At 47.9% G+C, this 27,659-nt stretch overlaps 13 protein-coding genes across 16 annotated transcripts; 8 read left to right on the top strand and 5 right to left on the bottom strand.

Annotated features, from left to right (window-relative positions):
- Positions 1-530: 530 nt before the first annotated feature.
- Positions 531-2,543, bottom strand: FOIG_14589 (uncharacterized protein). The gene has a single exon (XM_031215858.1). The coding sequence runs from the start codon at positions 2,227-2,229 to the stop codon at positions 646-648; it is 1,584 nt and encodes a 527-aa protein (XP_031054479.1). The 5' UTR covers positions 2,230-2,543; the 3' UTR covers positions 531-645.
- A 758-nt stretch (positions 2,544-3,301) lies between these two features.
- Positions 3,302-4,703, bottom strand: FOIG_14588 (uncharacterized protein). The gene is made up of 2 exons (XM_031215857.1): positions 4,271-4,703; positions 3,302-4,219 (listed from the first exon to the last, which is right to left on the bottom strand). The coding sequence occupies exons 1-2, from the start codon at positions 4,546-4,548 to the stop codon at positions 3,574-3,576; spliced, it is 924 nt and encodes a 307-aa protein (XP_031054478.1). The 5' UTR covers positions 4,549-4,703; the 3' UTR covers positions 3,302-3,573.
- A 665-nt stretch (positions 4,704-5,368) lies between these two features.
- On the top strand, positions 5,369-6,716 carry FOIG_14587 (uncharacterized protein). The gene is made up of 3 exons (XM_031215856.1): positions 5,369-5,809; positions 5,858-5,987; positions 6,045-6,716. The coding sequence occupies exons 1-3, from the start codon at positions 5,772-5,774 to the stop codon at positions 6,084-6,086; spliced, it is 210 nt and encodes a 69-aa protein (XP_031054477.1). The 5' UTR covers positions 5,369-5,771; the 3' UTR covers positions 6,087-6,716.
- FOIG_14586 (uncharacterized protein) lies at positions 5,401-7,469 on the bottom strand. The gene is made up of 3 exons (XM_031215855.1): positions 7,352-7,469; positions 6,722-7,296; positions 5,401-6,675 (listed from the first exon to the last, which is right to left on the bottom strand). Exons 1-3 carry the CDS (start codon positions 7,392-7,394, stop codon positions 6,328-6,330), a joined length of 966 nt encoding a protein of 321 aa, XP_031054476.1. The 5' UTR covers positions 7,395-7,469; the 3' UTR covers positions 5,401-6,327.
- A 731-nt stretch (positions 7,470-8,200) lies between these two features.
- On the top strand, positions 8,201-9,246 carry FOIG_14585 (uncharacterized protein). Its single transcript, XM_031215854.1, has 2 exons — positions 8,201-8,461; positions 8,514-9,246. The coding sequence occupies exons 1-2, from the start codon at positions 8,351-8,353 to the stop codon at positions 9,165-9,167; spliced, it is 765 nt and encodes a 254-aa protein (XP_031054475.1). The 5' UTR covers positions 8,201-8,350; the 3' UTR covers positions 9,168-9,246.
- Positions 9,247-10,269: 1,023 nt separating this feature from the next.
- FOIG_14584 (uncharacterized protein) lies at positions 10,270-11,563 on the top strand. The gene is made up of 2 exons (XM_031215853.1): positions 10,270-10,778; positions 10,832-11,563. The coding sequence occupies exons 1-2, from the start codon at positions 10,491-10,493 to the stop codon at positions 11,072-11,074; spliced, it is 531 nt and encodes a 176-aa protein (XP_031054474.1). The 5' UTR covers positions 10,270-10,490; the 3' UTR covers positions 11,075-11,563.
- FOIG_14583 (uncharacterized protein) lies at positions 11,480-14,868 on the bottom strand. 4 transcript variants are annotated; one of them, XM_031215852.1, is made up of 3 exons: positions 12,778-14,868; positions 12,359-12,717; positions 11,480-12,299 (listed from the first exon to the last, which is right to left on the bottom strand). In XM_031215852.1, the coding sequence occupies exons 1-3, from the start codon at positions 13,400-13,402 to the stop codon at positions 11,754-11,756; spliced, it is 1,530 nt and encodes a 509-aa protein (XP_031054473.1). In that variant the 5' UTR covers positions 13,403-14,868; the 3' UTR covers positions 11,480-11,753. The 4 variants fall into 4 exon arrangements, with proteins under 4 accessions (XP_031054473.1, XP_031054472.1, XP_031054471.1 ...); XM_031215851.1 differs by having other exon boundaries at positions 11,480-12,302; positions 12,778-13,515; XM_031215850.1 differs by having other exon boundaries at positions 12,359-14,868.
- Positions 14,869-15,093: 225 nt separating this feature from the next.
- On the top strand, positions 15,094-17,849 carry FOIG_14582 (uncharacterized protein). The gene has a single exon (XM_031215848.1). It carries the CDS (start codon positions 15,299-15,301, stop codon positions 16,613-16,615), a length of 1,317 nt encoding a protein of 438 aa, XP_031054469.1. The 5' UTR covers positions 15,094-15,298; the 3' UTR covers positions 16,616-17,849.
- Positions 17,850-18,792: 943 nt separating this feature from the next.
- On the top strand, positions 18,793-20,051 carry FOIG_14581 (uncharacterized protein). The gene has a single exon (XM_031215847.1). The coding sequence runs from the start codon at positions 19,208-19,210 to the stop codon at positions 19,895-19,897; it is 690 nt and encodes a 229-aa protein (XP_031054468.1). The 5' UTR covers positions 18,793-19,207; the 3' UTR covers positions 19,898-20,051.
- Positions 18,863-21,855, bottom strand: FOIG_14580 (sulfite oxidase). The gene is made up of 2 exons (XM_031215846.1): positions 21,550-21,855; positions 18,863-21,505 (listed from the first exon to the last, which is right to left on the bottom strand). Exons 1-2 carry the CDS (start codon positions 21,750-21,752, stop codon positions 20,026-20,028), a joined length of 1,683 nt encoding a protein of 560 aa, XP_031054467.1. The 5' UTR covers positions 21,753-21,855; the 3' UTR covers positions 18,863-20,025.
- Positions 21,856-22,231: 376 nt separating this feature from the next.
- FOIG_14579 (catalase) lies at positions 22,232-24,358 on the top strand. The gene is made up of 9 exons (XM_031215845.1): positions 22,232-22,364; positions 22,417-22,450; positions 22,499-22,631; positions 22,682-23,141; positions 23,187-23,474; positions 23,525-23,609; positions 23,658-23,703; positions 23,749-24,101; positions 24,160-24,358. The coding sequence occupies exons 1-9, from the start codon at positions 22,362-22,364 to the stop codon at positions 24,219-24,221; spliced, it is 1,464 nt and encodes a 487-aa protein (XP_031054466.1). The 5' UTR covers positions 22,232-22,361; the 3' UTR covers positions 24,222-24,358.
- A 133-nt stretch (positions 24,359-24,491) lies between these two features.
- FOIG_14578 (uncharacterized protein) lies at positions 24,492-26,078 on the top strand. The gene has a single exon (XM_031215844.1). It carries the CDS (start codon positions 24,534-24,536, stop codon positions 26,013-26,015), a length of 1,482 nt encoding a protein of 493 aa, XP_031054465.1. The 5' UTR covers positions 24,492-24,533; the 3' UTR covers positions 26,016-26,078.
- A 383-nt stretch (positions 26,079-26,461) lies between these two features.
- Positions 26,462-27,606, top strand: FOIG_14577 (uncharacterized protein; the record flags this gene model as incomplete). Its single annotated transcript, XM_031215843.1, has 3 exons — positions 26,462-26,562; positions 26,614-26,779; positions 26,827-27,606. 3 exons carry the CDS (start codon positions 26,462-26,464, stop codon positions 27,604-27,606), a joined length of 1,047 nt encoding a protein of 348 aa, XP_031054464.1.
- Positions 27,607-27,659: the final 53 nt, after the last annotated feature.

Raw genomic sequence — 27,659 nt, 5'->3', positions numbered from 1 at the left:
CTTGATTATCCATGCTTAAACACAAGGAAAGCCCTCGATTCTCGAAACCTAAAGTCGCACGAATTTAAAACACATGGTATCAATTAGAATGGTGGTCATAGCAAAGTTAGGGCATACAATCCATGAGAAGATCAGGGCAAGTCACAAGCTGAATATCCCAGTCGCCCGTCTTGCTAAGCGCCGCGGAAGCAAAGGTCTCGATCCTCAATGTCTGTCATTTTACGCGTCGCATATGATACTGCTGCCTTGCCTACAGGATCTTTTGCTGTCATCTGTGTATGGCTTGATAGGTATACGTATAGCCGTGGCTTTGCCTCTGAGGCCACCCAGTTTGTAACCTGGCGGCTTTTCGTCCTATTGACTGGATGACTCAGATGGGATATTTCAATGCAGTATGGTAAATCCGATAGTCTGTTGACGGCTTGCGCGAGATCTGCATTGGGTGGGCTGGGTAACGAGCATATCAACTTGATCACGCGACCCAAAAGAGGCCATCACAATTATTCAAGGCTACGGGACGGCATAGGCAGTGACAAGCGAAAGAGAATGAGATTCAAAAATAACAGAGATGTTCATTGGACTATGTACAAGTGAGACAAAATGCAAACGTACGATTAGGCTCAGTTACTGCATATCAACAACAGATCAGGCTGCGTCAATAACCATGCCCGGGACAACACTTCCAGTCGTCGTAGGGCCCTGATATCCTTTTCTTGCACTTCCGAACCACCAAAGACTAACCAAGAAAGTTAGACCGCCCCAAATAACGCAAGTATAGTTCATGCTCGCCGCACTTGTAGGCAAAGCATAAGGGAAGCAGTAGATAACGCTCCAGATAAGAAGATAAGCACATGCAATGCCATTAATAATAAAACCCCAGATACCATGCATTCTGAAGGGTCCATAAGCAATGTTCTTTCGTCCACTGAGGAGATTAGGTAGGATGCATGCCAAGAACGAACAGCTGCAGAGAAGAATAAAGGTTCCGACGAATGCATTGAAGGCTGTTGTGCTACCGACATAGATAGCGCCAAGGACTGAAACCAGGACAGCTGTGACGATGGTAGACCAGAGAGGCATGTCGAGAGACTCCTGGACATGGCCTAGCACTCCAGGGAAAGGAGTCGCGCCATCACGGGCAAGGGCCCAGAGCGTTCGACCGCAGGTGATGTAGAGTCCAACGACAGTCAAGGCAATGCAGATCATAACCAGTGATAGCAGCCCGGTAGCACCAGCTGCGGAGCCGGTAGCTTGGCGGTAGATCTCGGCGATGGGATATGCCGATTCGAAGAGAGCGTCGTAGTCGTTGATGGCGTACATGATGGCAATAAGGTAGCAAAGACCAGTGACGAAACCAGTCGCGACCTGGAATAAGATGGCGATGGGGACATTTCGGCTTGGGTTAGGGATCTCCTCTGCCAGTTGAGTTGTCGCGTGAACCGATCCAACACTGTACGCTCCGTTGAGCATACCAGCGACAAAGACAAACCCATCCGGATATCCAATATCAGCAGTCCAATCTTTCCAGACAAACGCCGAACTAGCATGCGGCGGACGACCTCCTCTTCCAGGCATGACAGTAACAGTGATGACCGTGATGATGAAACCCGCCAAGATGATGAAAACTCCAAACTTGTTCAGCCCCGGCATAGCACTGTTCCACAGACAAACAGCCGCACACGATAACCACGTCGTGATGATATACGTGATAAACACATGCCACGACTCAGCCACAAAGCCCGGATGATTCAAAGCATACATCTGAACAAGCGTATTCGCAAGAATACTCGACATGCTAGCACACCCAAGACACCAAGCAAGATAATTCCACCATCCCGCAAAGAACCCAATAACCCTCCCCCACTTCGGCCCAGGCGTAACAGAAGCCCAGTGATAGACACCAGCAGATGAAGGAATAGCGCTAGCTAGCTCTGCAACGCTCGCGGCGACTGTCCAGTAGAACATAGACACCACGATGAATTCGTAGAGGACGCCTGGCGGACCGCCGTTGAAAATGGCGACGAGGATGGAGCCGCCGATGGCGGGCCAGACGTTGCCGACGACGAGGCCTACGCCTGCTAGGGAGAGGAGGTTGAAGTTCTGGGGGAGTTCTTGGACGTGGCCGGAGGCGTTTATGGGGACTTCGTTGTTGGTGATTGATTTGGCTGCATCGTGGATATCGTCATCTCTCTTGGCGGTAAAGTCCGCCTTTGAAGTAGTGTCACTCATATCGACAATAGTCTTCCAACAATCTCGGAGCACCAGGCGAGAAAAGAAGATGGGAGATGAATAGCAGGAGAAGGGCGAGATTTTAAGTCATGGTTTATCAAGCCCCGGACGTTAGAGACCCGAAACTACGGTTTAGCCTGTCGCATGTTCCTTCCAAAAGGAGTTTAAACGCGTTTCTCCAATCTAATCTCTCCCCAGAATTGAGGTCTTGGTCGCGGAGATAGGGTGTTGACTTATTTCCCCGACTGGTCTGGGCGCCGAATCTGGAACGTGGTTAGTGGCGAGGGTCTTATCTGATGGTTGGTCTGAGGGTTTGGAGTGTCGGCTGTGGTTTCCAAATGGGATTATGGTGTAAAAAACATGATGGAGGTGAATCGGGAGGTTACCGATGAATGAGATAGTGATCACGCGATGCGAAGTCGGAGCTGAAGAACGGTGTTTCACTACGGTTGAATTACACTAATTCGAGTTAAGACGACACAGATATTTCTCTTCTACTAGATATTCATCATCGTCAATCTTGTTCTTGAGCTCTTGAGCTCCAAATATCGTCAAGTGGATCAAGTTCTCCTCGGAGTCCGGGTTGACCCCAAACCAGTCTGGGGTGCTGATACGACCTATCGTGCGGGGTAATTTCTATTACTCATCGACTCCAGTAGCTTCAGAGTCTAGGGTAGTTTAAAGCAGTAAATTCATCGTTAACAAAATAGCAACATAAACGCGTCACAGACCCCGAGGAAGGTCTGGAAAACCCTGTTCATGACTGTATTCGTGAACATATTCGTGACGCCACTTCGTTGTCGTTCGTGGCGTCCGTTGTAAAGCTATTGTTATCGTACAATTTCGAATCTCTGAGCTCAACTACTGCGCAGATATAAATGTACAAACGTAGGCCGTCATTTGACGATCATATTATGTTCCAGCTTAGGACACCAAAGTCAATTTACCTGACACTCCAATTCAAGGCACAGTCTGAATCACAAAACTTCGGACAGTTCTATTGCAATACTGTCCTGCCGGAATCTGTCGCTCCTTTGGTAGGTTGAGCGGTAGGCCGCGTTATCTTATCGGAGTGTTATCAAAACTTATCAGCTTATCAAAAACTTATCATGCTTATCGTCTATCGGCAAGTATTTTTAGAACTTCCCGAATCCCGACGATCTCTATGACCAAGATCATCCGACATATCCATCTGAGTTATGTTCTGATCGAATCTGGCATAATCTGAGTACATCAACATCTGATACCTGCTGACTGACCTCAGATACATCTAAAGGAGGCTAGCTTTCCAAAAAAGCTCAGGCAAGATCGAATGTTGTAATCTTTCATCTCATTTTTCAGCGCTCAGTAGGTATTTCCCATCGGCGACGCAGCCCAATCATTCTCGAATCGATGCCAGCCACCATATTCCGGCTCGCTTCCCATATACAGACTATGCACGACCATATCGTAGTATCCATCTGCAGGGGTCTTACCGCCGCAAACATTACCTCCCATAGCAACGTTGAGAAGAATAGTCATCTCCCTCAATGGCCTTGTACCTTCGGGGATATCTCCCTTCATAACAGGTCTACCATCAATATACCAGATCATTCTACCCTGGCCAGGCTGTCCACCTGACTGGAGCCATGCAAAGTCATACCTGACCGGGCGATGCTGCATGTCGGGGATTTTAGTGCCGAGAACACGATGTTTGTGAGGTTCATGGTGGTGACCCCAGTGCAGACAAGAATGATTCTCAAGATCTCCATTCCACGTCTCCGCAATGTCCACCTCACCATCTGTAGGCCACGAAAAAGGCTCCTGGGGAAGAAGCCAGAATGCAGGCCAGATACCCGTCGCACAGGGTGAAGTAATCCAGGCGGTGAGGACGCCCTGATCCCTAGAGAGGGTCTGCCGACTCACCAAGCGAGCAGAAGTATACCGCTTCTCATGGTCCTCAGAAGAATTATTCGCAACAGCTCTCAGTACCAATTTCCCATCAGGAGTGCTGTTTAGTTAGATAACAGTAGCTTCTTAATATAGTTAGACTTGGACCTACTAGAAGGCATTTTGTTGATCGGCGGTGTAGTACTGTAATTCCTGATTACCCCAGCCATCCGGGCCGTTTCCGATCTTTGCATCCCACTCTTGGGTGACGGGGACATCAGGCCGGAATTGAGGTTGCCAGTAGACGTGGCCTGGCTGCTGGCCGCCGATGGGTTGCTGAGGTGGAGGAGGTGCAGGCGGTGGGGGATGTTGTTGATTCTGAGCTTGCGGTTCACCGACTAGATTTTCGAACTCATTCTTGAGACGCTTTAGATGGTCTTTCCACGGCATGATGATTCTTCAAATGGATTGATGTGAAAATATACAAGGAATGGGGAATGGTATTGAAGATTCGTCATGATAGAGAGGGGTTTAGTCAAGGGTTGATATCGTCAAGTTGAGAACTTGGCATGACGTCACGAGCTTGCGTGGTAGGGTGGCTGGAGCAAGCAGCCAAGCCCAACAGCAATTCTCTATTCTATGCTTGAGTCGGAAAAATGAAGCTATCTAGAAATCATGGAATTTCCTAAAAGAGTGGAATATTCCGTGGTTACAACCTTCAATTTTTAACCCGAGAACACCGTGCAAAATGGTCAGATACACAGACCATTTCCCGTAACCAGAAACACGCTGAACCGAGAATCAAGGAATTGAAACATTCCTCGTCAGCGATTCAAAAAATTTCAGCAATTGAAGTTTCAAGATACAATCGGGCCTTAACAAGGCGAGCACAGAGAAAAGCCGGTGAACCTTTTAGCGATTGCCTGATGAGCGATCTGGGATCGGATACCGCGGTTCAGTTTATCATCCCCTGGCGATGGAAAGGGCGGAATCGGGATCCGCCGAGGCCAAGCATCAGATGGTTTGTGGTACCTGAAAATTTAATCCATGGCGAACTCCGCTGGAATAGATGATCTACATGCCATTATTTGAGCCTCACCGTAGATAAACAAGATTAGAAAAGGTGATCATCTACGTACCAGTAACAATGTGTGCGGTACAGGCAATCTGTTTCACCTTGAGGCTCTTGACACATATAATGGCCTGACCGACAATTCCTGATACTGAAGAAACATGTAAAAACGCGTATGATTTCGTAAAATTTGATACGCAGAAACTTAATTGCATATATTTAATAATAGCCCTTGTTTCATTATTACCCGCGCATCTCATGTTCGCCCACTGTATTCCAACTCAGATCTCCTCATGGCCCGATTGCACCGCTTGATTGACTCCCCGGAAGCACCCGACCAGGGGTTCCAGACGAGGAATCATCGGACCACCAGACGGCCTCGAAACGCCGCTCTCACCACGCGATTGACGGTTATCGATAATGCAAGATACGGGCATTTTTGGTGAGACGATATGGTATATAATGAACAAGACATCATTCTAGATTTTGGTATCATCACTCTCAAGCTCATTAATTACTGCTGATTGAACTGCATTGCACTAAAATTCACCTGTAATTTCGACCATCTCTGCCACGATAATTATCTCTTCGCAATACCAAAATGCAACCAGTTCTCAGAGTCATGCCCACCGGTCAAAAGTAAGCCCCAACAAAACCCGCCAAGTCTTTCTAAGCTAACAGCGTCAGGATCGTCCCTCTTCTCTTGACAGTCGGCAGCGCCACTGTAGTAGGTGGATGCGTGCGCACACAATTGAAGACACAATCACGGACATTCGATAGAAAATTCAGTCAATACAATACGGCACAAAGTGAGCAGGTATGAGTCACCTTTTCTGCCCAGTTCATGAGTCAGATCAACTAACATACTTGACAGACTATGAAAACTGTTATTCACGAACTTTGGTTAGAGGCTTAGACTTGGAATCTTAAAATTGCGATTAGAATACTGCGGGCACGGTATAGACATCGGAATACAGGCTAGAATGGCGTTCTGGTTTAGGTTTACATATCACGACATAATGACAATATCATGAAGAATTACACGCCATCTTTGCACCGAATGTCAGTCCAGTGATGCAAAACGATCTATTCAAGACAAGGAAAACCATCGCGACGCGACAACCGTAGCGGCGAGTCGCCGATCTGGAGCGAGCGGCTTAGATAGGCAATTCCTTCAAGTCCTTATGAATCTGTGTCAGAATGCTAGGATGCTTCGCCTTGAATCCCATCGCAGTAGCGCGATCGCCCTTCATGAGCATGTTCGAACCGACAAGATACTTGACTTCTCCCTCACCAGCCTGTTCGAACTCAACACTCTTGGGCTCAGGGCTCGAGAAGACACCTCGCGCATGCATCATCTTCGCAAGCTCAGTAGCTAGATCCTTCCATGCGACGTGACTAGTTTCTAGCATATAGAAACGACTGTATGGAGAACCCTCGGCGGGGCCTTGGGCTGCAACTTCGGAGATCTTGACGAGGAAGTCGACTAGGTCTAGAATGTGACACTGCAGAAGTCAGTATGCGTTAGAGAGATAGAGGAGAAGTACGTACTGTGCTTATGACTGCTGTTCCCTCGCCGACGTAGGGGACGTAACCCAGAGGCTTGGCATTTCCAGTGAGAAGCTTATATCCAATGCCCAAAATAGGCGAAGAAATACTCGCACCACCGTAGACAACAGATGGACAAACGATATAGGTATCAATACCATCATCACCCTTCCCAGCCTCAAGAACAAGTGTATCAGACTGCCCATTAAACATCTCCTTATGAATAGCCTTGATATCATCCTCATTCGCATCATTCCAAACCTTACTCTCAGGGTTAAAGTTTCCTGAAGTTCCAAAGTCGATAAAGTTTCCTCCACCGCTGATGTGAATCACTTTACCCCTGGTACCGCGAGACTCTTGACCAGCAATTATAGCAGCGACCGGATCAGCAGTGAAGGAGTTTCCGGCGTTGACGGCGATGTCGTGTTCTGCGCTGGCGGCCTTGACTTTTTCAAAGTCGGAGAAGTCGCCGACCATGACATGGTTTGCGTTGAGTTGAGACTCGGATTGGGGACTGCGAACATAGGCTGTGATAGACCAGTCTGGATGGGCTTGCTTGAGGGCTTTTGTGTAAGGAGCTGGGTACAGGAAGTCAGTGGAGATGGTAAAGAAGCTTGAGAATGGTTGACATACCACCCACGAAGCCAGAGGCACCGAAGACAATTACTGAAGGCATTGTGATGACGTTAAAGTAGAGGAAGTTGTTGATTGAGTGGTTGATGATAGCATTGGTATGAAAGGATGATTGTTTGACAACACAAGTTGTTCAAGTTGTATCTGAAATGGTTGATATACTAGAAGTAGCAGTTTACTGATGTTATATACATGGACGCATGTAAGCAGAGTGTTGCTCCCTCGAATCATAATCCAATGTGTCTCTCACGTTGATACCAGTAACGTTAACATTGTTCAGCCAATCCACCCGCGCCGCATTTACAAATGCACCAGATGACCAGAACACATTCCAAGCACCATATCACCACTGACGCAATAAACATCATACCAACAAAACAATCTCTTAAAGGTAAAAAAGCTCAGTCATCCAAAGCCCCACAGATACCATTTCACCAATCCCTCATCACACCTCGTAACATTTCTAAGCCACTAGCGCAAGTCGCTTTGTAGCTCGGCACTCGGCATTGTAGAAAGTGCGTTAGTAATAGCTGATGGATCCCCTTGCGCGCAGGGGTCTTCAGACTGTGAGTGGACGGGCAACTCGGTCGCGTTATTCAATTCCTCCGTCGACCAATGTCTTCAGCCCTAGCAGGCTGAGCAAACTCCCTTTTGGGGATGGTATGGAGTTTGAGGTGCTGCAGGTGGTCGGATAGATTACGGATTTTAGTGCGGGAGGATTTTGAGATCGTGAATTTGTGTTGTATTCTGCTGGATATGACGTAGAATGAACCAATTAGTGTACTTTGGTTGTAGAATTGGATTCGGATGCTTGATAGTTGACGGAAGTATTATATCGTTGCAGTGCTGGACGAAATAGGAGTTTGTTCACGATTATAAGAAGCGGTCGATTGCCAGGACAAGAGACTATCTCATCATCACAATTCAACCCAACAACTTCATTACCTCTGCAACCTTCTACTATCTCAAGCACTTTAGCAAAAATCCAAATCATTAAAAATGAGCTCTGAAAAGTACCTCGCCGGCAAGACTGCCATCGTCACTGGTTCCTCTAAGCTCAACGGCATCGGTGCCGCCACTGCCTTAGCCCTCGCCAAGCATGGAGCCAACGTGAGTACCTACTCTATCTTCACTCTGAACTCGACTTACTGACTGTTCCTAGATCGTTGTTCACTATGCAACCAGTGCCGAACCCGCTGAGAAAGTCGTTGCTCAGATCAAAGAACTCGGCGCCCAAGCCATCGCCGCTAAAGCAGATGCATCATCCGAATCCTTCGGCACCGATCTCGTTGGCGCAGCTCTAGACGGTCTTAAGACCAAGACCATCGATATCGTCATCAACAACGCAGGCATCGCATTCGGACACCCTGAAATTGCAGCCATCGAGACTGAGTCTTGGGATAAAATGTTTCACGCCAACGTTCGGGGACCTTTCCTTCTCGTCCAGGCAGCACTTCCTCACATGCCCAGCGGAGGACGTATCGTCAACATCGGTAGCATCGCGGGAAAGCTGGGTATTACCCCCCTGACGGTGTATGGCTCGTCCAAAGCTGCTTTGCATTTCATGTCTACTGCGATGGCGGGTGAGCTTGCTAGCAAGGGAATCACTATCAACGTCGTTTCTCCCGGACCTGTTGCCACCGATATGAGTATGGAGGGTAACCCCATTGGTGATATACTGAGATCTCACCAATCTATTGCTAGGGAGGGTGAGCCGAAGGAGATTGCTGATGTTATCTCTTTTATCGCTAGCCCTGCCTCAAGCTTTATTACCGGACAGGTTATTCCCGTTGATGGAGGTATCAACATGCCTTAAGTGACCAGATGGGCTTTCATGTAGATATTACTGCATAGATATTTGCTTTGAGAATAGACTTTGGAAAATCGGCCTTCAACCTTCTACTCCTTCTTCGACGCGGACATTTCTGTTGTAGGCTGATCAGATGTTTGTGATCGTGAGCTCTCCCGGCCAGTGAGCAGTTAATTACCAGTCTGGATGTTTCTTTGTTCGCGTAACTTTGTTGGAAATCCTCCAATTATCTGCAGTGTTCCAGAAATCAGGCGATATAAATAGAACCGGTTATGATAAGAAGCCAAACCCGTTATCTTTCAAATCTTATCGGCTTCCAGAATGATAGAGATCCCCACAGTGGAGATTCCGCCTCGTCAGGCATCCCGTCCGCGTGAACCTCAAACCAGACCTCGTAATTATCAACGGCCTCCGACTTATCCATTAACAGAATCAATAAGCGAACCAGAAACAAAAAAGAAAAGTTTTTCTGGCCAAGAACTTGACAGCGATGAGTCACTTGGCCTTACCTTTCAGTCCAAGCCATACGCAGTAGTTGAGCTACAGTGCTCAGACCGCATTAGGCAATTGCCGACTCTCAGCCGCAGCGGAATAAGAGCGCTCGCTCTGTAGTGCGTATCAGGTGAGTGGGCCAAATTTCATTTAATTCTTCGTTTTACGATCGGCTTTGGGTTAAGGTTAAGTGCCGAGGAAACATGATCCCATGTCTGGAATGAACTGGCATTCGTTTTGCGCCCAGAGCCTGGGGGGCATTTACCTACAGGCATCCGGAAGGACTATCACTCTGACGACAACACCGTCATGTAGAGAAGTGATTGAATGTGTTACATCTCCGTAAAGAAAAGGAGCTTCTTATCTTCAAAACAAAACAACCAGCGCCCTGAGCTGGAAGGCTTGCAGCACCATGCATTAGCTCCCAATGCTCAATTTCAGACCCAAATTGGTGGCGCCTCAACTAGCCCAACTGCCGAATCAAATGTTTCCAGCCTACCACAGGGCTGAACAACCTCTCCGCATGATTGCTCTGGCCGCTGCTTTTGATTGGCTGTCACACGCCCCGTGTCAAAGCTGTAATCTGCTAGAATGGTGATCAGAACGCCTTGGTGCACGCTAACATTATCAGGCATTTTCAGGATTGCAGCCACTTTTGGGTCGTCGTGAAAAAAGTGATGGTGGGGAGCTGGGGTATGGAATGGAAGTGATAAGTATGGGAGGGATCCGCGTTCTGTTTCACATGGTCTTGTTCATCACTCTCCTTCACCGTTTCCCATCTTCTACATACTAAAGCCGTTCTTGTCACTCTTTCATCTCTACTTTCTTAACATCAAGATGTCTACCCCAGCTCAGACAAACGCTCATAACAACGGTCCTATTGACCATAACGACCTGAACGAGTGGAAGGACCGCTTCAACGATGTCCTCGCCCGTCCCAGCGAGCATGTCAACTCCAAGTCGCCCGAGTCTTCTCAGCCTTGGCAGAACAGCTTCTTCGGCTGCTTTAGCCCCATCAGCCTTTGCGCCATCACCTGCTGCGTTCCTTGCGTGACCTTTGGCAAGACCCATCACCGTCTCCGAAAGAACGGCAACCTTCAAGGATACGAGCCCATCAACACCTCTGTATGTTCTTTATACACCTCTATCTAACCGTTACTAACATATCCCGTCAACAGTGCCTGCTCTTCTGGGGTTCTACCTGCTTCGGTCTTCACTGGATCCCTCTCGCTCTCCAGCGCGCCAACCTCCGTGAGAAGTATAACCTCCAGGGCAGCTGCCTCGTCGACCTCGCCACTGCATGCTGCTGTGGTTGCTGCGATCTCATCCAGCAGGACAAGGAGGCCGAGTACCGTGAGGCTCACACATCTGCTCCCGCCGAGGGTTACAAGGCCAACGAGGGTATGACTGTCCCCGCCTAAGGGATGTCAAACCTTCGCGCCATATGCCACCCTGGAAAAACAAAATCTTTTCGCGTTCTTCATCGCACCATCGATACCCCATCATGATTGACCAGAGGAATAGTAGCCTGTGCTGGCTTTGAGTAATGCATAGGTCAAACTTCTCAATGTCATGTAATTAGAATGTTACCTCGAATAAAACTTGCTTAAATTCAATGACTGTTTTGTTGAATGATACAAGATGCCCATCACTCTTTGCCACCCACCTTAAGTGATGTCTTGGGGTCAAGCAGGCTGCCTTCATGCTTCGCCCTCGCATACCATTGCGTTGACCTTTTGAAGCATGGAACCTGGCGCCGGATAGTGGCGATCTACTATTGAAGCCACAATGCCATTCGTTGATTATTCGCAAGCAGAAAGACAACCTGTAAGAGAAAGGGAATGCATATCAATGCTATGAAGTTAAACTCATGACTATTGCTCAACGCCCGATAATTCCGTGGATTGTGATCGACCATTAAGTTGTACCTTATTACCCATGCTCAACACGTGCATATCCCAACGTCAAACGCATATATCGTTCGGCGAACAAACCTTACTGTTATCACAGTCTTTGAAATACGACTATAAAAGGCTGTACTGCGATGGCGATCTATGCCAAAAATGAACGTAGCAACGCTTGAACCCAGTACCGGTCCCTTTATTCTTCCCCATACCAGAGCTCATCGTCGCTGTCCCAATCCGGAAATTCAAGGCGACTATCTGTATTTGGCCCTTGAAGATAGGTTTTCGCCTGACACAAACGATATACCTTGGCACTGAAACTGACACCTGCCGCTTTAGATACCCGACCGAGGTCTCCTCCGCCTCTTGGTCCGAGGATAACCCACTTCAGCAACGGAAACTTTTCACTCTTCACAGCCACGAGCCCATGTAACGCGTCACTCACGAAACATCTACCATCGCGATAGATTTCGAGTGAAACGATGGAACGAGGAAGGAATTGCACGAGCATCTCTGCATCAACCGGTGTTCCCAGCGTCGGCGGCAGAACTATGGGGAATAGCAGAAGAGTGTTGATCCAGAGATGTTGAAGTGCTGCGAAGTCCCTCATATTCACTCCTGGCTCGATCCTTCTGATATCAACACGTCGAGCGGTGAGGTCCAGGTGGAGTATTTGAAGAGTACTCTTATGAAGCCGGAGCAACTCAATCGCATCAGACAATTGAAAGTTCACAGCTGGAGTCTGCTGCGATTGTGAGTTAATAACATGATGGATATGGTGATGACAGACGAGGGACTCACATCATTATTCTGACGCCGTCCCTGTGCGGCTTCATATTCAAAAGCAACTAGACCCCCGGTACAGCCTTCCAAAACCTTTGATAGTCGCACAGCTGATAGAAAGCCCTTCGTGATCCTCAAACTCTTCAAAGAAGGCATTTCCATCTTTATATATCCCAAGTTCCCTATATATCCATGGAAATTCAGAGTCTCAAGATTGTCAGAGATCTTGACTATTGGGTGAGCCGGCATGCCTAGGTCTAGCCTCTTGACTGGTAAATGAGTGACACCAAGCGCAGGCATTGAAGACTCTGCAATACCGCACGTTGGCCAGCCGCGGCTGCTTTGGATACTGATAATCTCAATATTTGGCGTGTGAGCTAGAAGCATTGCTATCAGTTCGGCATTCATCCAGCGACGGCCGAGCATCGACTTCTCACTCATTGCCCTTCGGAGTTGCCGTTCTTGCTTCTCTGTTAGTCTGCGATGATCATCGAGATAAAACTCGCTAAAAACGGGATAAACATCTGGCCAGTCAAATTCTTCCCACAGACATATATAGTCCCAAATCTCCACACGTTCCTTCCAAGCCGCTGGGAGATCTACACCGAGAGCGTTGGCTGCCTCTAGAAGAACATTTCGGCGAGGCTCCTCTTTGTCTTCTGAGGTACTGAAGATGCGGTGGCTGATATAAATAACCTTGACAAGGCGGGCAAGATCAGGTCGACGAGCCAAAGTGCGAATAAATGGCGCAAGGCGATCGTCCCACTGATATACCTCTGAGATCCATGAATCACCGTAGCCCAAGACAAATTCATGATACAGTACAGGCTGCGCAATGTCTTTGAACTGTCTGCAGGTCAAAGACAGCGAGCAGAGAGTCTGTCTATGGATTGAGTACCACGGCTTGGCTTCAGCCTGTTGTTCCTTTCGCTGAGATGCGATGGGGCGAAGTGGTCTCTCGTCCCAAGATTCATTGTAGGCATCTTGACAGTGAAGGCAAAAATGGCTGAATATGAGGACCAGTATTTCATTGGGCAGACGTGGAGTTGATAGATGAGCCATCTTGGTATCATCCAAGTAATAAGATGGCGGGATACAGCTTACTTGCGTTGTTGGTTTCGAAATTATCTTGGCGTTGTTGGTAGGACCATCACGTGAGAAACATTTGCTGGAGCAGCATTGGAGGTAAATCAGTCATGGGCATATTTTTGTTTACATTATATTTCAATTCTAAGAAAGTATCGCCACTTATGATTTCTCTTGTCTTAATACGTCGTCGATACTGAAACTGGCGAAATTCGAAGACTCGAAATCTTGTCATCATCTGAGAGAGAAGATTTGTTAGCTCTAGTCCGATTATGAATTAACAGTACCTAGAATATAGAGCAAGTATGTTTTGAACGAGCGAGCATCTTGTTGCATCGTGGTTCGTGATATGCTCGAAGCTCGGATTTCACTCTACATGGTCCAATGAACCCAGCCTCCATTTCTCTTAAGGCTTCACAAATGTTGACTATGATCCCAAGAATTCGTGTTTTACTCTGTAAGGCTTCAGATACCTCTATCTCGAGATAGATAGTTCTCACATGCTTCCGAATATTGCCGATAACTATCCTAGCGATCAATATATCCTCGTCTTTGCTCTGTGGATAACCTTTAAACGTCAAGAAGCTCGCGTATAAGTGGGATAAAGATAAGGATCAAGGACCTCTCCGTTTTTATCCGCTGTGCAAGGGGAGCTTGACTCGTTAATTGATTGCATTGATCAGTGCACGTAAAGATAACGTCCGCAGACGCGTGTAATTTCGCACGTGGAATGACGATTAGCAAGATATCCAACGTCTGCCAACAAGGGCCCTTGTGCATTTTAAGGGGTGAAAAGAATTTTCACGTCAAAGCAACGCAGATGAAACCTCCTGAATGATAGAAGAAACGCAGCTGAATGATCACCCTGGGCTCCATCACTGATTAGATCGACAAAATGCTTAATGGAACTCCACTGCATCCTTGGCATTGGGCTGATATCGTCAGAAAACCTTTATCTGTATACATTAAAGGGAAGAACAATGGTGTAATTGGGTGTTTGAGGCTCAAAACGGTCCCGATGGTGCCCGGCAGCTAATTTTAACCCTTGGGTTGGGTTTATTTAATCCTTGGCTGTTGGGCGGCGAAACGGAGTTCCCGCCGAGCTTCGGTCAGAAGCACTCCACTTTGGACGTTGACCGTGGTGAGACTGACAGCGTCCTCGCAACGTAGTAATATGTTATCTGAATAACATTTTGTATGGCCAGACAAGTATGCCATGCCTCGTATTGTTTATCAGGCAGTATTGACCCTTATTCATGATTATGGACTCATAAGAGGCCTCACCAGCATTCTTATCAGTACAGTCTAGACCCCAGTGGCGAACAAAACCTGTTTGACAACCAACACTTTGAGGCTCGGCCTTATCTTCCCCCTAGTCCCAAACTAAAAGCATGACACCGACCATTTGGAACCGGCGCCGGCGCACCGGGCCAGGATCCGCGTAGCCTCAGCGTCACGTTAATGTGCAGCCCATTTGTATGACACCCATGCCATTAAAAACCCGGCCGCTAGAAGTTATAGTGGGTAACCCCCTGGAATGAGCCTCAATGCCACGGCAGTTCCAGCGCCATGGCCCACTGTTATACAGGGCTTAGAATCTTCCATCACGGTCTCATCACGAGATTCTGGTCAGTGTCATGATTCGCAATCTTCGTAATGGCCCCTTTAGGCGAGGACCACAATGAGCCGACTAGTCGCGCTTTGCAAAAATGCATCTCCATGGACTTTATCTTTTCTTAGGGTCTATAAATACTGCACCGCGCTACTTTCATTTCTGAATTGCTTCATCAGAGATTTCTTCAATGATTCACCATCAGCATTCGCTACGGCTTAATTAAAGCATTACACTATCGTTTACAACACCAACGCAAAATGGATCGCCTTCGAGATCTTGAAGTCCCTTGGACAGACTCAAATACCCCCACGCGCCGAAATTCGGTCGATTTATCTATTCCTTCGCCACCGGCTGAACACGACCCCAAGGCATTTCTAAACCATCATACAGCGAAGTCGGCAGCGAAAACTGATCCCTCACAACTTGAGAAGGGCAGTCAAGATGACAGTATCGACGAAGAACCTTCACAACAACAATTGTCCCTCAGACAACGCTTGCATCATTTTACGTGGGCATGGTTTACACTACCCATGAGTGCAGGCGGTTTGGCATTGCTCATTCACGTACAGCCTCATCAATTCCCCGGTTTGAGAATCGTTGGTACTGTGCTGTACAGCATCAATCTTCTCATCTTTACGCTGTGCTGTGTTGGTATGATATGCCGCTTCTTGTTCAACCCCGGCGACTTGACAAAATCTGTCACGCATCACCGAGAGGCGTTCCTCTTCCCAACTTTCTTCCTGGCTATTGCTTCGCTCATCACCAGCACCCAGCGATATGTCATTCCCAAAGACGACCCCTCATATGTTTGGGCAACTGAGACCATCTTTTGGATCTACGTCGTTGTCACATTCATCCTAGCTGTCTGGCAGTACTCGTACCTCTTTGCAGGACATAGCTTCAACTTGCAAACAATGATGCCAGGTTGGTTGCTGCCTATCTTCCCAGTCATGTTGGCTGGCACTGTCGCAACTGTCATCTTGGACACACAGAGCCATATTAACCCTCTTCCGATCATCTTCGCTGGCCTGACATGTCAAGGCCTGGGCTTCTGTGTCTCCATGATGATGTACGCTCACATGATCGGTCGACTCATGCAATCCGGTCTTCCCAATCGAGAACACCGAACTGGACTCTTCATGAATGTCGGCCCGCCAGCCTTTACAGCCTTGGCCCTTATCGGGATGGCCAATGCACTCCCCAAGACCATCTCTGGAGCTGACAACCTTGCTCTCAACGTCGACACCGTCCGCACAGTAGCTCTCCTCTGTGCAGTATTTCTCTGGGCGCTGAGCATGTGGTGGTTCCTTATCGCTGTCGTCGCAGTGGTCTCATCCCCACCAAAATTCTTCCATCTTGGCTGGTGGCCAATGGTCTTCCCCAACACCGGCTTCACGCTTGCTACTGTCTCCATTGGCAACGAGTTCAAGTGCGAAGGCATTCTCTGGGCTGCGAGCGGCATGACTATTATCCTTGTCATCACATTTCTAATCGTCTTCTCATTTAACATGAGAGCTGTTTTTGTACGCGATATCATGTATCCCGGAAAGGACGAGGATGCAGATGATCACTAGACATTATCTAGAGCTGGGAGTAATGGTTTGGATTGGTTTGTACTATTAGAGATACCACGGGATACAGGCTTAGACAAAAGGACACAAAAGGGATCCAGAGTAACAGCGCTCATAGATAGGATCCCACCGGAATTAGAATAATCATCGTCAATTAGCATTCTAAACATGTCGTTCAACTTGGTGTAAACAATTCGGTTCCCACCGGGCTAGAAGGTTCGATGTCAAAATCGTACATCGACAGCAGGGAACAAGGATTGGGCTAGCAAGGAATTTTCCTTTATCGGACGAGATTTTCACGATCCTTGGATCGTAATCGCAGGGATTTGCACGGTCTTACGCTTCTGTGAAACAGGGCCGATGAGCTCCCCTTTTTTCTAAATGCGTCGATCCGATTCTCGGCGAGACTCGCTTCGGCAAAAGTGTCATTTTCGCCGATATTCCTTTGATGCTGTCAATAGCAACCTAGGTTCGATTGATCGATGTCGAATATCATTAACTTCATAGATACATACCCAGCAACTCAGGCGATTTCTATACATCAGCACATGGTTCGCGATGACAGTCAAATCTCTTTCTTCTTCTTCGTCGTCTAAATTAGCTAAGTACAGGGCTTCTTCCGGCCTGCTAACGGCATATCAGCGATATCGCATCAGCGACTTAGGGAGTGACTCAATACAGAAGCTGACTCGTTCGGTCGATAAGTAATCGCATGATGAACAGGTATCTAAGCACGCGATTTAGCTATCGGTGGGCAGGGAATAACAAACTGAAGCCCGGGGCTTTACGTTTTACAATTCCAGTTATAGTAGCTGTCTCATAGAACTAGAAGATGGCGTTGTCACATCCCAGTTGCTCATGTCCCATTCGTCATGGTTTGGAAATTCAAAAGCAACCAGAATCATGCAGTTTCTCGTAGCATGTAACAAGTAGACCTCCGAATCACATCCAGAGCAAAAGATGAACGGAGCAGAATACTGTCTTCATAGTCGGCTACTTTATGACAGCCCTTGAAAGAGTCACTCATCGATTACTACTCCTGATATCACATCAGCATCGATATAAATTAAGTAGCATCCATTTTACAGACGGCCTTCTCGTATTAGGCTACTTATGTGCAAATGGGGACCGGGGAAGATTCTTCCATTCCGTTCAAAAGTCCTGGCTAACTTACCCTGACTGATCATGGGGTCATTACAAAGATGCCCAATCAAATGCAAGGACATTGCATGGCAAGAGTGATAGGAATCTTTTAACCCTAAAAAGACTAAGCTCTGTGTGGTGATATAGGCTCTCAGTCACAAGTCTGAACTGCATATAACACATCTAGCTCACAACTTTGACATTATACCACAATGCCTGACCAATTGCTACAGGAAACAACATGCAGCCCGCGCTACATGGCTCAACTGTTGTTCGTAGACGACTTAGTTGCCAGTCAGGAGCCATTACTAGTAATATAACATATGTAGAGCATAAGCTTGAGAAAGTTAGTATTGTTGCCCCAGCCATCGAACGCTGGCTTTGGCACGCCAACTCATCTGTGAGACTCTTGTCTTTGAGGCCCGTGTTCCTTTCGTAGAATGATAAGATTTCCCGTTTTTTATAGAAAATTAATTCTTTTGAACACTCTTGGGGGTAAATAAGTTGGGCTTTTAGAATGTACATTACTCACCTTTAGGTGTTCTATACACTACAGAAGGCCTAGCTAGTTCAATATACATGCGTGAGCTAATAAGTCGTAGTAACTTTATCTCAAAGCGTGTTATTAGCTTGTATGTTCTTAGGGCAGATACCTTTCCTCTCAGATAATTCTCCCACTCCCCTGGACTGAGAACAGACTGCGAGAGTCCGGCGAACTGAAGATGAGTCACTCGGCGATAGAGAACTTCAGGAAGCATATTGCGCCCAGAAGGATCAATCTGATTGGAGATTGGTAGGAGTCAGGGTAAATGCCTTCAGTCAAAATGGGCTTTAAATGAATTACAGAGTCTGAAGATGAAGAGCCCAAGGTCGCTTTGCCTAATTAGGTATGCATTTCGACGACTACCTCTTCAATGACTCCATTTTTAGTATAAACCAACCACTCGTCACATTTGTTGAAAGGCTGGTCTTGCTGACTTTGCATGTTCTGATACATTATTGGATGTTGAGATTACAGCACGCGTAAGCACGGGGCATTTGAGCCACCGACTCCTCGGATACGGCATCTACATAATTGACCGTACGGACTAGGACTAGGTGATTCACCTCATGGTATATAAACCGTCCTTGATAAATATCTTTGCAATAAAATAACTAACTTCCACATCAATCTTTGTAACAATCCTTGAGCCCATTTAATTCTTCACCATGAGCCAGGCTCAACAGCCGTCAGACCCGACCTTCCGAGCGTACAGTGCCCAGTAAGGCGCAACCTATGCTGAACATCGTCGGAACTATAATCCCAAGCTATACGGTGCAATAATTAGCTTTCATAAAGAGGGATCTGGCCAGTTTGATGCCCTCATCGATGTTGGCTGCGGACCAGGAACAGCAACTCGCAGCCTTGCCCCTCACTTCAAGACTGCCTATGGACTTGACCCCTCAGAGGGAATGATTAGCACTGCGCGATCTATCACCACGCTCGGAAATGTCAAGTTTGAGGTCTCCTCAGCTGAGTCTCTGGGATCTGAACTTGCCAACCCCATTCCTGATGGCAGCGTCGACGTGATCACTGGAGCCACTTGTGCCCATTGGTTTGACATGCCGCGATTTTGGGAGCAAGCTGCCAAGACACTCAGACCTGGAGGCACAGTGGCTCTGTGGACAGCTGCTAGTGTCCGAGTCGATCCGTCGATGCCCGCTCATGAAGCCGTACAGGAAGTTATCGACGATCTTGATAACTTGGTTGAAGACTATATGCTGCCCGGTAACCTTATGGGCCGTGATCTATACCGTGGTCTACCGTTGCCTTGGACTCTTGATCCCCCTGTTTCGACATTTGATCAAGACTCATTCGTGCGCAAAGAATGGTGTACCGGACCAGATTCTGAGACAATGTTCTTTGAGCATTCGCCGCCAGTTAATTTGGATATGGTGGAGATGGTTCTTGGAACCGCTAGTCCTGTTACCAGATGGAGGGAGGCTCATCCTGAAGCTGTCGGAACAGAGAATGACGTTGTTCGTCAAATCAGAAGAAGGATTGAGAAGATCCTCGGAGACGCAGGCGTGGAGAAAGGCAAGGAGATGCTTACGGGTGACATGACTGGTGTCTTGCTGCTTGTTAGGAAGAGGAGCGACTAGGTGTCTTACAAGACAAGAACTGACTATTGAAAGAGCTGCTTTGATAGAAATTACAACCAGTTATCTTAGTTCTTGAGCTGACATTTTTGTTCGCAGAATTTTCGTGACTTATTATATCCTCCGCCCTGTTACTCATCGTACGCATCACGGGGATCATGCTCCTTCCAGAACTTATCGTAATCATCCCAACTCTGAGAAGGGAATGCCAATGGAACAGTGATCGGACCAAATGGAATACCCTTCTTCTCAAACTCATCCAAGCGGGCCTTAGTCCTCTCCTTCGTCTTGTTGACGCTATAAATAGAGATTCTATGGCACGAGCTAGTAACGTGAAGACCCCAGTTCCAAGATGTTCGGACATCAGGCGGCTGAGTGTTGAGAGAGTTATCCCAGCAGCGACAAACAATCTCAACCCAGCCTTCGACATCACATGGTAGCTCAAACTCCCAGGTACGCCAAGTCCACTTACGCTTCTTGGAGAGTTTTTCAAGCGGCACGGTATACCAGTTGAAGCCACCATCGTTGGAGAGTTCAACTCGCTCGGGCCAACGTCCGCCACCAGAGTAAGCCCAGCCCTTGCAACGAATTTTGCCGTTATGGATGACAACTTGCTTTGTCCAGGGTGACATGATGGCAGAGCTGACAGGCATCTCCTGGATCTGAATACCATCTGTCATTTTGAAGTTGTGCTTGCCAACTTGCTGGGGGAAGTAGAGATATTCCTGGCTTTGAACAGGAGCTCTTGAAGGCTCTTTGATAGCCTTGATGCGGTATAGCCACTTGACGCTTCGAGCGCCGATGTAACCAAACACCACGATTCGAAGAGGATACCCGTGGATCTTGGGAAGTTCTTCACCGTTCATCTCCCAGGCTAGCATGACTTCATTTGCCTTGACCTTGGACCAAGGAATACTGACGAGATAATTCATCGTCTTATCATCCTTGAAGTAGGTATCAGCACCGTAGAACTCCAGGTGCTTAGCGCCATCGATCAAGCCACCACAAGCCTTGATAACCTTCTTGAGGCTGATACCAACGTAGTTCGCAGTGCCGATTGCTCCTTCGGCCCAAGGTGCTTGGGGAACCTCGTCGCCCTGGCCGGGGTATTTGAGAATCTGCTCAATACGACGAGTTCCAGAGCACTGGATCGTGACGTTCTTTGTCATACGAGGGAACTTTGACTCGTCCATGAGTTCATCCAAGGTGAAGGACTTGGGGTTTGCAACGAGACCATCCATGAGGAAGCTGAAGTCTTCTTTGTTGATGATGGGAATTCCACCGTGGTTTCTCACAAAGTGAAGGGAATTGGGGGTGAATTCCTTGTCAGTGACTAAGCGCTTGGGTGGCTCGCCGTTATAAGGGAATTGCAATAGGTGCAGCATATCAGGGTGCTTCTCCTTGAGAACAGTAGCCCATGAGTCTTCAGGCACGCTGGTGAGTTCACCGCCGACGGCATGATGCCACATCTTCCAATGTGTACCAGGAAGAACAGGGTTAGTTCCCGGAATAGGACCAAGCTGGAACTCAGGGTTGGGTGGGAACGTCTGTGACGTCAGGATCTTGTGCGCAGCAGCTTTCTTGTCAGGGTAATTCTCCCACTCAACAAAGCTTCACGGGTCAGCTTGGCATGATACACTTGAGAAGAGTCTTACCCAACCCAACCCTTGCGTTCACGAGCGAATAGCTTTTTACGGTCACCGACCGACTTGATAGCTTCTTCATCTTTGGTGAGATCCCCAAAGACCTGAGGATCTAGAGCCTTGGTCTTTGGTCCAGTTTGGTCCAGTACAGGCAGAACCGCGCCGGAGAGACCTTGTTCGATCTTCCATTCATCAGGACGATTGGTAGTCTTCATGGTTGAAAAGTAACAGTGAAATTAGTTTTTTGGTGTAATTGAGCAAAAGAGGGGGAAGACGGCGGGCTATGGGTTTAAGTTAACCTACGTTATACGAGGGCAGAGAGTTCAACATGCGGGCGTCGCATAAGGTTGTAACCCTACGATCTGCTCAAAACGACCTAGATCGAGCAAGACTACCAGACCAATGACGAAGCAGACAGTAGTATACCCAAAAGCAGCCACAACTTCAGATCATTGGCTCGATAAGCCGCACCCTGCAGGTCAGGCATTGAGTTTAAGCCATAGGGCCGATTTACCGTCGATGCCCTGAGCGGTGACACTGCTTTCTAATGGTGTTGTGGTGAATGGTTGGTGATTACGCTGTGAAAGTGGGGTCGTTATCAAGAGCTGACAGAGTTGGGATGCATCAGATTTCATCATGACAAAGTGGCTGCTGTACGAGTGCGGGGTCAACTTAATTCAATGGCTTTCCGAGCTTTCCGTGTAAGATTGGGGATGGGCGTGATGGAGGACGGGGAGGATAAGATGAGCTGTGCTGCGTCTGTGAGGACGGTATTTGCTTCGTAGTATGATCAATTGGAGCGACAAGATATCATCAAATTAGCTATGGTGAGTATCAACTCCAGCTTGTGTTATCGTCGTTGAAGGCTTACAAAATCAGTCTCAGAACAATCCCATGTCGACTCTTGCCAATGGTACGAAATCCGATCCGGTTTGGTTATTTGCCTGACATTGTTATCTAGGGCAACCGAGCGAAAATCCAGGATCAGTCCAACAAGTTCGCTATGGAAAAAGCAACGGAGGGCTCATCGTCTTGAGCGACACGCAAACCATTGAAGTACTCGCCCACTTTGCTCGTGAACGTATTCCAGAGAGGTACTGGTTAATCTGACAAATCCTGGGTCATTGGCTAACGGTAGGTATAGAAGCGTACATGCAAAGGCCGCCGGAGCCTTTGGCGAATTCGAAGTCCTCGAAGATATCTCCCATCTCACCGACGCAGACTTCCTCACGGGCATCGGCAAAAAGACCAAACTACTCACACGAATGTCAACCGTCGGCGGAGAGAAAGGTTCAAGCGATACCGTCCGTGATGTTCGCGGCTGGGCTACCAAATTCTACACCGAAGAGGGTATCCAGGACTTTGTCTTCAACGATCTGCCCGTGTTCTTCATCCGAGATCCGATCAAGTTTCCGTCCATGAATCGCAGCCATAAAAGACATCCCCAGACTAATGTTCCTGATAACACCATGTTTTGGGACTTTCATCTGAACAACCCTGAGGGTATCCATGCTTTGATGCACCTCTTTGGACAGCGTGGTATTCCTGCGTCGTTGAGAAACATCAATGGCTTCAGTGTTCACACATATACCCTCAACAAGGCCGTAAGCGCATCGTCAAGTTAGTCAAATCAAGCTGACATCGCCTAGGATGGTAGCTATGTCTACGTCAAGTGGCATTTCCGCCCTGATGATGGAATCAAGACAATGGATGCAGACACTGCTCAGCGACTGGCAGGCTCAGAGCCAGACTACCACGTCAAAGATCTCTTCAAAGCTATCGAGAAAGGAGATTTCCCATCTTGGGGTGTTTACATCCAGGTTATGCAACCTGACGAGGTTAAGGATGCGCCGATTGATGTTTTTGATGACACATATACTTGGCCTTTTGAGAAGTATCCTCTCAGGCTTGTTGGTAGAATGACTCTTACTAAGAATGTGAGTTCTCGTGATGCTTGAGGTTCCCGGATGCTGACAATCTGACGCAGCTCAACAATTACTTCCAAGACTTAGAGCAGGCTTGCTTCTCACCTTCAAACATGGTTCCTGGCATTGGACCATCAGCGGATCCTGGTATATAGACCCCTCCACGTTTACATCCAGAGACTAACTCGAGAAAAGTACTACAAGCAAGAATGTTTAGCTACCCAGATGCTCATCGCTACCGGTAATTCTACTCACTAATTCACTCACCGCATCTAACAATTCCCAGAGTCGGGCCCAATTACTTCCAACTCCCCTGTAACAAACCCATCAACCAAGTCTACGCCCCATACGTCCGCGACGGCCCAGGCACGATTAATGGTAACTACGGAGGCGACCCAGACTATGTCGGCTCAGAGCTTCGTCCCGTCAGTACGAGCAAACGTGTTCAAGTGCCTACCCACGAGGATTGGTCTGGCCATGTCACCGCTTTCGCAACTTCCATCACCGATAAGGACTTTGAACAGCCCAGAGCGCTGTGGAAGATCATCTGCAAAGAGCCAAAGGGCAAAGAGCAGTTCTTGCATAATATTCTTCCAACGCTGAGCGATATCCCTGATAAGATGAAAGATCAGGTTGTTGGTGAGTGCTGAGCCATTGCGACCGTGTTAAGATTGTAATTCCGCTAACTTCGTCCCAGAGTATTTCGGGCGCGTTGACGGGGATCTGAAAGCTTGTCTAAAAGAGGGTCTTAGCAAGTGAGATTGATGGTCCCTATTCTATGGGCATAGTGCTAGACACGTTAATTCCGCCTAAATTGACACGAGTCTAGTTACTGGGTTGTTGCGTGAACAAACTTTTTCTCGGCGCGTAAATCGTTTCAGGGTAGGATCTTCAGGGACTAGGGTGCGCTGGAAGCCCGCTAATATGGCAGTGCTGATCACAGCAAAGTGGACTAAGCTTGTTTCTTGTCGAACCAACAACATAACGGATCAATCACTTCATGCGCCTGCTAAATCCCTCTCTTACATCCATTTTCGCTGAATACTACTGGAAGGTCAGTGACACTTCGTAATGACGCCTCTTTCGCTTCTGGACTGTCCCAAAGAGGTTCAACTCAGCATTGCTGAACTTCTTCTTCAAGCCGACGTGGCCAATCTCTCCTTGTCGTGTCGAGGCATGCACAGCCTTACCGAGCCACTCGTTTACTCCACCATCCAGATCATATGGACGAGGCAGTATTATCCACCCATCCCAAAAGCGCTGCTGTTACTCCGAACTTTGCTGGAAAGACCAGATCTACGGAACCATGTTCGTTCTATCGAGTTCGGTGGTAATGGATTCATTGACTATGATGATCCTCCATGGCCTGGTGAAACGCCAGAACCGCCTGAGGTGCCGAATCTTCCCCTCGATGAACTCAATGCAGCGATCAGAAGGACTGGGGTGTCTGAGTCCAGCGCAAATGAATGGACGTCTAAAGTACTATACTCCGATAGCCACAGGTACTTACACTTTGGAGAAGAGCTCCAGCTGGGTATTATCCAGAAAACTCAATCCGCAACTTCCGATGCCACCGCAGCTGTCATCGTTTCTCTGCTAAAGAAATTGGAGAGACTTACTGTCTCCGAGAATTGGTACAATGAGGCGCGACTCTTGGGTCTTATGTTTCAGCTGGCACTCTGCAGGACAAACCAACACTCTACTCAAAGCTCCCAGCCCACCTTTAGATTTCTGAATTATGTTTCACTCGACCCAATGCTACACGAGGACACAAATACGGAACCCGACAAGGTCGACCAAGATCTTTGTTTGTTCTACTTGCCTTGTATCCAGCATCTCTCCACCTCAATCCAGAATCCCACGCCATTCTCGTGGCCCTGCGCTTCAGCCCCGAACCCAGTGTCCTTGACCTCATTAGACATTTTCAGACTCCGAGAAACACGCCTCGCTCCAGTTTTATCTGCAACAAAAAACCTTAGGAAGCTGAAGTACAATTGGTTCTACCGACCTGACCTTGATGAAGAGGTTAACACTTCTACGCTAATGCTGGATGAATTGGCAATGGCGCTCCTCGAGGTCAAAAATTCGCTAGAGGATCTAGAAATCACTGCCGAGACATGTCCCGCGTATACAATGGGAGATTATGATCCACCTGATTTTACATTTCATGAGTCGTTGGCAGAGATGAAAAGCATGCGCAGGCTTAAGACTTTAAATGTTCCTTGGTCATTTCTGACCGGCATGACTGATTTTTCTGCCACTGGACGTCTTGGAAATGCGCTGCCCCAAAATCTGGAGTACCTCATACTAAGCCGCTTTCGTCTACGACCTGCACCGTATAATGATCGAGATGGAGTCATGATTTCCGCTTTCGAGAGGGAACTGGAAACTGGTAGTTTATCGCATCTGACTCAATTGAAGAGCGTCAAGCTACCGCCGTCTTTCGTCAGTCGTGGGATGTCAGATGCATGCGAGGAAAGGATTGCAGCACTTGGGAAGAAGTTTGACTTGAAGCTGGAAAGCCAGAAGAGGGACTTGAGTAAGATTATATAGATCATTTGTATTCTGCTTTCTCGAACAAAGAGTCTTTTCCAGATCATGAAGAGCGAGCATTGGATTTGATGACACATGACATCACGCTGGACTCACCTTGCTGTCGACGCCATTCTTGTTTTGACCACATGGTGGTACTATTTTATAGTCCCTGCCCTGTTTTCTTACTGAGGTGACTCGCTTCTTGGGGCTGAGATCAGGTATGGGCCGGTCATTTGTCATATAGTATAGGTGAAATGAATTGACTTCCCCGCACTTCGCCTTATTTCGCCTTATTTCTGTGCCACGAGTAGGGGTTTGAGTAAGTAGTGGGATTGGCAAGGGCACGCTCCCTCCAGAAGACACTGCAGCGGTCCAGTGAGAGCTTCACTGGGCTTTGGGGCCACTCGTTGATGAATCCCGATCTTCCTCTCTGAGAAGATGCCAAGATAATTTTGTTGTCAATGATGGAGACTCTTGGATGGGCATGGAAGCCGATCAATGGCGGCAAGCCAATCGCTTCTGGTGCTGCACCTGCAAGCCAGGTCGTTTTTGGCGACATCAATGGGTGAGTAGCCTCAGGCTCTGGTTGGCAGAGCACTTGACTAACCAGTAGCAGCGACGGGTTGGACGATTACCTAGACTTAGATCCCAAGACCGGCTTATTGAAAGCATATCTCAATCTGGGAGGGGAGTCAGAGTGGAAGTTTCGACCGATAGGCACGATCGCATCAGGTCTCGGGCCAGGGAAGCGAGTCCGTATTGCAGATATCGATGGCGATGGGGTAAGATCCACGTGTCAGTCACTTCGCGACCATTCACTAACAAACAGACTTTCCAGCGCGACGACTACATCTTCCTCAAAGACAACGGCGCCACAACAATTTACCGCAACATCTACGGCCCTGGCAACGACGGTGACAAGTATGCCCCAATGCCAGAGGCAGATGCTTCGGGTATCAACCAGTCACCAGAAGAGATTGACTTCATAGATATGAACGGTGACGGAAAAGCGGACTACGTCTGGACATCTAGGCTCGACGGCATCGTCAAGGTTTGGTACAACGACTACCCTAAGAAACCTACCTGGCGAGAAGCGGGAGAGATTGCAGGCGGCGTCGGGACATCCGGCTCAAACATCAGATACGCGAAGCTACAGAAGACGGGCCGATACGATTACGTCGCCGTCGATCCCAAGACAGGAGCCATCGGTGCGTGGCTCAACGGCTGCGGCGACCCTGATACTTCCAAGAAGAAGCACAGAATCACCATAGCCCGATATCTCGTCACCGTATGGGTCATCGCTGAAAAGCCTGTAGACAAGAACTGGTCGTCTGATACCTGTTTCAAGACAGGAAAGGGCGGAGATACGCGTGGCACTCCGGTCTTGAAAACAACAGCTGATGACAAGTTTCCCGCTGCTCTAAGGAGTGGTGATACTATGGAGAAACTTTATGGACATACGTGCTTTTATGAGGGTAGTACCGAGAGGGTGGGAAAGCTTGTTTGCGATGGGGTTAGTGGGATTAGGTGCTACGAGGATGAAAACTTTGGGAAGACGCAGAAGTGTAGGTTTGGGTCTTACACATATGCTTTGTACTGCGAATGGTAGTCATGTAATGAGACATTTGATGTTGGCACTTAAAATATTTCAATCATGGTAGT

This window comes from Fusarium odoratissimum (genome assembly GCF_000260195.1).
Source record: "Fusarium odoratissimum NRRL 54006 unplaced genomic scaffold supercont1.42, whole genome shotgun sequence".
NCBI classification, from domain to species: domain Eukaryota; kingdom Fungi; phylum Ascomycota; class Sordariomycetes; order Hypocreales; family Nectriaceae; genus Fusarium; species Fusarium odoratissimum.
The sequence above is the reverse complement of the archived record's forward strand: the minus strand, read 5'-3'. Positions and strand labels throughout refer to the sequence as shown.